Below are 7,545 nucleotides of genomic sequence, written 5' to 3' on the forward strand. Positions count from 1 at the left end.
CTGTGAACTGCGGAGAAAGAGGACGGAGGATCACGGTCTGGCACCTGCGGAGATGGCGAGGATTGTCACGGATCACGTCAGCGGGAAATGTTACTGCCGTGGGAAAGTTCTGGGAAAGGTAGCCATCAGTGAATTATACCACAACGCAAAATACGCCAAGACAATATGATTATTTATAGGTGTCCACTTCGGGAATTGTTATTCCAAAGCATGCACAATTTGAATTATGTTGGTAAATAAGCTTATCAATATGATTGTGATATTTTCTTTTCAGGGAGGTTTCGCCAAGTGCTATGAGATGACCGACCTGTCCACGAGTAAAGTTTACGCAGCGAAAATTATTCCCCACACGCGCGTATCCAAACCGCACCAACGGGAAAAGGTAAGAGCGCTCGCCACGCTTCATCTCGTGTTATTAGAAAGCGATATAGACTGATACTAAATCTAATTAATTCCTTTTAATCGTCACTATATCTCTTCTCCATAGATTGACAGGGAAATCGAGCTACATAGAGTTCTCCACCATAAACACATCGTGCACTTTTACCATCATTTCGAGGACAAAGATAACATCTACATTCTCCTGGAATACTGCAGTAGAAGAGTGAGTGTTAATGTTCTACTTAAATAGTGAGCCTTTATTTCTAAACCACAGCCCTCAACGGGCGGTCATGTCTCTGGCTAATGTGAAAGCTACGTTCTTACTTTCCATAGTTGGCTGACTGCCTTGACTGATCTAATATGTATTCTCCCCCATGTTCTCTTTGCGCAGTCTTTGGCACACATCCTGAAGGCACGCAAAGTGCTCACTGAGCCTGAAGTGCGATACTACCTCCGTCAGATCGTCTCAGGGCTGAAGTACCTACATGAGCAAGAGATCCTGCACAGAGACCTCAAACTGGGTAAGCATCTAGCAAGACACACAATAGAAGCCAGAGTCTTTATCGTTAAATCGGCCAACCACCATATGCATAGATATCCAGACCTGCAACCTTTACCCTTTCATGACCAGCAAACCAACCACCTTGTGTTATTGATCACTCGCATACAGTAAATGGTTTAATATTTGTAATCTTCTCCACTCCTAGGTAACTTCTTTGTGAGTGAGTCGATGGAGCTGAAGGTGGGAGACTTTGGGCTGGCTGCCAAGTTGGAGTCTGCTGGGAACAGGAAGAAGACCATCTGTGGGACGCCCAACTACCTGTCCCCTGAGGTGCTCAACAAGCAGGGCCATGGCTGTGAGTCGGACGTCTGGGCCCTGGGCTGTGTCATGTGAGTGCACTACTATATTTATACATTTCTTGTCAATAGAAGGCTCTGGAAAATGACATTCTCTATGTAAATGCACTGTAATGACAACCAGTCTCTAACTAAGTCTGTCCCGCTCCTCTGTGCTGCAGGTATACCATGCTCCTGGGCAGACCCCCGTTTGAGACCACCAATCTGAAGGAGACGTACAGATGTATTCGGGAGGCGCGTTACTCCCTGCCCTCCTCCCTGTCGCCCCAGGCCAAACAGCTCATCTCCAGCCTCCTGGCCAAGACTCCAGAGGACAGACCTCACCTGGACCACATACTGCGCCATGAATTCTTCACACAGGTGAGTTAGCTTAGCCCCTTTTTCTAACTCTCTCTGTACCATATGGAGCATGAGACTGCAAACCTAGTTTATTTTTAACATTCTTTTTAACACCCTGCTTACATATTGTGATATGTTTTTATTCAAGTATATGTTGTCCATTATTCTCTTAACATCTCTCGCTCTCCCTCCTTTCAGGGTTTCGTGCCAGAGCGTCTCCCTGCTAGTTGTTGCCACTCTGCTCCAGAATTCCACGTCTCCAGCCCTGCCAAGAGCTTCTTCAAGAAGGCAGCGGCTGCCCTCTTCGGCGGGAAAAGAGACAAGGTCAAATACTACGAGACTCTGAGTGAGTATATCAATCATTCACTTCGCCAGACAGCTTTAGCCAATGTCGCCAATTCATAAATCATTATTTGTTTACTGCATGAAAGGAAATTCAACATTTTTGCTAATTAACAAGTGGTGGTAAAAGCTGTGGTGTCATAAATCCACAGATTTAGCCATGATAGTTTTTGGCAAATTTCCTAGCTAATCACACATCCGGTTTGAATGAGAGGCTTGCAGGGTGAGGCCATCCAGAATGAATGCTGACTGTGTGTTGTCTCTGGTAGATAAACTCACCAAAGAGGAAGAGGAGATCTACAAGCTTCGACATGACCTGAAGAAGACAGTCATCAGCCAGCAGACCAAACAGATTACTGAGGTGAGGTGATAGTCATGATCAAAAGAAAATAGAAAGTCATTTTATGAGGAAATGCTGAGTCATGAGAAAGGAAAGTGTGAGGCTATGTTATTTAACCCCTCTCTCTTTCGCCTCCTCTCAGGACGGTAGGCCACTGTCACCATCTGCTGGGAGGCCGGTCGCCCCGTCAACCGAGGGCCTGCCCCCGACGACACGAGACCCCATACGGCTTATTGTCAGGGGCAGTCTGGGTAGCTGCAGCAGCAGTAGTGAATGTCTTGAGGACAGCACCACCGGCAGTGTGGCTGAGACAGTTGCCAGCGTTCTCAGAGGATGCCTGGAAAACATGCCCAAAGGTAAGCCTAATGCATTTATAATCCTGAGGATGAGAGTTGCGTTTGTTGACATTAGGCAGGTACAGTGTAATTACACTGTAGTACTTACTACCATGTAGAGACATGATTCCAACACCAATGGAACTTATATGATAATTGGGACTCCCCTTGTTATTGCATATGGTTGACTTGTGTTTTAATCACAACTACCTTTCCTCTCCCTCTCTCTCTAGCGGGTGACCTCCCTAAAGGGATAGAGTGCAGTAACCTGCAGTGGGTCACTAAGTGGGTGGACTACTCCAACAAGTATGGCTTTGGCTACCAGCTCTCCGACCACATAGTGGGAGTTTTGTTCAACAACGGGACACACATGAGCCTCCTCGCAGACAAGAAGTACGTACTCTGTTCTCTTTATCACCCAATATATCACTCATACCTTAGTTGGAGATAGTTTGGGCTGTACTGGAAAGTAGTCCCGGCTTCAGATGTAAAAGTAAACAAAGTCAGAGATTGTATTTTTGTCCTTTAGGCTTTCATACTCTGATAAATAAATAAAATCAATCTGTTTCGCATGCGTCTTGTCCTTCAGAAGCCCAACAGGTGTTTTCGGTTGTTAACTCTCTCTTCTCTCTCTGTCTGTAGGACTGTCCACTACTATGCTGAGTTGGGTCAGTGCTCTGTATTCTCCACCTCTGACGTCCCTGAGCACTTTGTAGGTCAGGTGACCGTCCTCAAGTACTTTGCCCACTACATGGAAGAGAACCTGATGGATGTAAGTCTTCACCATATAGCTTCTATAGCCTCTCCTCTCATCCTCTACTCCTCTCTTTTCCTTTCCTGCTCCTATATTCAGCAACCTCTCTATTCTATCTTTCCTCTCAATTTCTTCCTACTGTTACCATCTCCTAATTTTTTTCACCTCCTATCCGGGCCTTTCTTCCTCTCTCCACCTCCCGGTCCTCTGCTCTGCTCCACCCTCCTATACTTTCCTGTCCTCCGTCCACCTCTCTTCTTTCCTAGTCTTCTCTCAGTCTAATGATGAACCTGTTCCTGTGTTTGCTGTGTAGGGTGGAGACCTGGTGAGCCAGGCAGACACACACATGCCCAGACTCTACCTGCTGCAGTGGCTCAAGTCTGACCGTGCCCTCATGATGCTCTTCAACGACGGCACATTTCAGGTAAACACTCCATCATCATCATCATCATCACAGCCAAAATAGACATTACTCAGCCAAGAAAATACATGAGACCGTGCAGCTACGGTAAACCAGCAGAACAACTCAAATGAGCTTATTCTAACACATGGCACATTTCAGGCACACTTGTCATTAGTATCCCGAAAGGGGTCTAATGTCTCCAGACATGTTGGTACTATGCTATTTATTCCATGTCCTATCCTGTCAAGACTTTATTAAACCATTCATATCCATATATTTCTCTAACAGGTCAACTTCTACCATGACCACACTAAGATCATCCTGTGCACCCAGAGGGAGGAGTACTTGCTGACCTACATCAACGAGGAGCGTGTGTCCTCCACCTTCAGACTGAGCTCCCTGCTCACCTCCGGCTGCCCCGCAGACCTGCGCCAACGCATGGAGTACTCACTCAACATGCTGCTGCAGCGCTTCGACTGAACCAGAAAGCAGTGCAAGGCGAAAGGACAGTGTATGGGGTCAGACCTGTGTAAAGCGATGGACTACTGATTGGTAACCTTTTGCAAATCTATCAGCAGAGGTGCAGCTGAATCTTGATGGACAGACTCTGGAAAGGGCTGATCTGTATGTTGATAATTGGAAGATTAGAAGACTGGATGTTATGATGAGGGGATGGAGGTACGAATGTGAAACCCATCCGATTTTGAGGAAGATGGAAGTGTGGAAGTGGAAAGGGAACTGGGCTGGGACCAGATAAAGTTGATGTTTTTCTAATCAAAGTAGAACCCTAAGGGCTGATGGATGCTCCAGGTGTAAGTGGAGCTGGACTAGACGACTGTAATGTACACAGCACTTCTGCAGAGCAGAGGCAGGGGAGGCTGTGTTTGTGAAGATACATGAACTTAGACTGTGATTCATTCTCTGAGGATAGATGGACATGGCTGTGTTAGGCTGGGAAGGATGACGTTGATCATACAAGAAGAACCATTACTCTGATAATTAACTTATTGTGTACAAAAGTGCATTATTTATTTAATAAATAAATAAACTTTTACAAAAAAATACGTACTATGATATGACTGGCTTATTGAGGTTCTCACACACTTCATCGGTTTTAAGTGCTTAATTTCAAGCATTTACTGTCAAAGATTGCTATTCATAGAGAGACAAACAACCTGTCTTGAGTAAAACTCTCCCCAGGTGAAATGTTTTCCTGGTGTTTTGATGAAGTCCTTTTTAAATACTGACAGAACTAATTCCACAAAGCCTCAGGCGATACTTTTATTTTCTCCACTCACATTTACATTCCTTCATTTCACAAATGTCCCATCATGTCAGCGGTTTCCAGCTCCCTCCTGTCAGGGAACAGAGAATTGAGTCGGGTCTGGTAAAGCGTTTTGTTGCACTGAGGAAGCTTGAAGAAGATTCAGACTGCAACATTTGTCACATTGGCATTGCAACTGGAAAATAACACACTACTTCTATTTCCTCGCATGAAACGGCTGCTTGAATTGGTTGTTGAGATGGTGGACAGAAGTAATGCTTGAATTTTTATACAGAATTTATATAGTCAGATTGTTTATTCTTTTACTCTCTCAATTGATAGCCATTCAAACGAAAAGTTGTTTTGTAAGGACAACACCCCCGTGGTAAAGTGATGGCCAGGTTATGATTACATCAACATGTGATGTTCCTGTTTGACTCCTCTTTCCCATAGAGATCCTAACAAATTCATTTAACCTGGCTTAACTCTGTGTCCACAGAAATGGGTGTAGCTCGAGTAATGGAAGCACCGTAAAACTAGAATTCTAAGCACTTTGGTTACGTAAGAGAGAGAGACACAGTGGTTGTGGCAACATGTTCCTTGTCTTGGTTCTTCTCGTTAGCTTGCCTCTGACCTCAGCTCTGTCTGCCTCTTCATAACGTGGCTCATTCTGTTTATAACGGAGCTCACCGTCCATTCACAAGATCATTCACAGATGTCCGGCATAGCTTAGCATAGCATTAATGATAATGATAACCAAAATAATAGCTTTCACTGTCATTGCGTTTTAACATTGACATTTACCACCACTAATTCCCTTTCTGAAACGTGACTTGTCTTTTGTTGACAGGATCTATTATTAAGTGCAGAGCCCGAGAGCGTCAGTGAACCGTGAGATATTTACAGCTGAAAGGGGACGTCTTTAAAATGGTTGTCTTGTCATCCTGGATATCCATCTTTAATGACTGTCCTGAAGGTAAATTATACATGCTCGTCATGCATAAACAGGAACACACAACGAGACAAGGCAGGAAGTGCAAGTACAGCAATTATTTATGACATTTCCAGGTCTCAGATCATGTAGTTTGACATCGACAGCGTCTGGAGTCAGTGGATCCTTCGGTCAGAGTCACAGAAATAAACCCTGTCAAATGAGAGATGCATGCCATGCATGCCAAGACCAATATACCCCCTCTTCTCCACGTCCAAACACATTTCAGGCAAACCTAATCCTTCTTAGAAGGAAAAGTATGTTGAAGTTGCATGTTGAAACCTCATTGTTTGGCACAGATCTAAGATCAGCTGCCCCCTCCCCTTCATCATTTTAGGCTGGGTTTCTGTACAGCACTTTGATATATCAGCTGATGTAAGAAGGGCCATATAAATACATTTGATTTGATTTGATCCTAACCTCAACCATTAGAGGGTTAAATACCAAACTGACCTTAGATCAGCTTCTAGGGGCAACTTCATCCAACTCCCATTGAGTCAGCATAAGAGACAGGTCCAGTGTCACGATCTTAGAGGATTTCTTAACTAACTTTTATAATCAGAGCAGAGCTAATTTTAAAAAACAATTTAGACAATGGTGTTCAGTCATCGCATAAAGAGCGAGTTCAGAAGATGTTCTGGGGAGTGTCAGTGTTTGACAACAAAAAAAGTGTTTTACTTCAGATTCTGCAACATTTTTAGCTTCTAGACCCAAGCTGTTTTCTGCTGCTTCCTGTCATGTTGTCAGCAGAGAAATCCTAACCAGTGCAGACAAGCTTAGCATGAGCGAGACCTAAGCTGGGGGTGTCAAAAGGGATCCTTTTCCCTCAACAATCGTCACAAGTTCTCTCTGGGCGAAAGCGTAACTCACGGCTTCTTTAAAAGTCAACTGTATTCAGCTCGAAAAAAAAATATTGCTTGATGTTCTCTCACAGCAATACATGGTGGATATCAGGGGATTAAAAGGCCCTTTCAAATCAAATGTCAGGGAACCTTGTAGTTGATGCCTCCCACCACATTGGCACAAACATACTGAGAACGCTATGATGAGTATTACTCACGTTGCTGAGCTGTTATGCACATTCATCGACCGCCAGATGAAGAAAACACAGTAGTCAAAGCAAAACTTGTCAGGACAAACTCTGTGAAACTTGAAGGGCCATGAAACTGGCCCGCTAGCTTCTCCGTGTGGGTGTTAGCGTGTGTTTCTGTGTGTGAGTGCATGAGTGTATATGAGCCCAGCTGTGAGTGTTTTTTCTCCCATTGTCTTAAAAGTTCTCTTCTACTCTCCCGTGTGTTCCAGCATCTCTATAATTTTGAAGGTGAGTCATGGTAATAGGTGCATTAACTGCCGTTTATAGCCAACGCTGTGACGTTAACCACTGATTTCTGCCATGCCCAACAATAGTCTTTAAAGGTTTAAATCAACCTGTGCTGCATATCCACAGGCTGATATCCTGACTTCAGGAAGAAAGCTGCCTTTGACAATGTTTAATTCATTCAAGTTCTGAGTATGAGATATTATACGGTAGTATTATT

At 44.2% G+C, this 7,545-nt stretch overlaps 1 protein-coding gene across 1 annotated transcript in view; it reads left to right on the forward strand.

Moving 5' to 3' along the window:
- LOC112248580 (serine/threonine-protein kinase PLK2) overlaps positions 1–4,816 on the forward strand; it is a 4,941-nt gene extending 125 nt beyond the window's left edge. Inside the window, exons 1-13 of the mRNA XM_024417724.2 lie at positions 1–118; positions 275–382; positions 488–604; positions 773–902; positions 1,089–1,272; positions 1,401–1,599; positions 1,777–1,924; positions 2,190–2,281; positions 2,403–2,616; positions 2,829–2,988; positions 3,238–3,367; positions 3,663–3,773; positions 4,041–4,816. The exon at positions 1–118 is cut by the window's left edge and continues 125 nt beyond it. Of these exons, the coding sequence (XP_024273492.1) occupies positions 1–118; positions 275–382; positions 488–604; positions 773–902; positions 1,089–1,272; positions 1,401–1,599; positions 1,777–1,924; positions 2,190–2,281; positions 2,403–2,616; positions 2,829–2,988; positions 3,238–3,367; positions 3,663–3,773; positions 4,041–4,232 (1,903 nt within the window). The 3' untranslated portion in view covers positions 4,233–4,816. The remainder of the gene's footprint in view (positions 119–274; positions 383–487; positions 605–772; positions 903–1,088; positions 1,273–1,400; positions 1,600–1,776; positions 1,925–2,189; positions 2,282–2,402; positions 2,617–2,828; positions 2,989–3,237; positions 3,368–3,662; positions 3,774–4,040) is intronic.
- The last annotated feature ends 2,729 nt before the right edge of the window (positions 4,817–7,545 follow it).

This window comes from Oncorhynchus tshawytscha, linkage group LG04 (assembly GCF_018296145.1).
Source record: "Oncorhynchus tshawytscha isolate Ot180627B linkage group LG04, Otsh_v2.0, whole genome shotgun sequence".
Taxonomy (NCBI): Eukaryota; Metazoa; Chordata; class Actinopteri; order Salmoniformes; family Salmonidae; genus Oncorhynchus; species Oncorhynchus tshawytscha.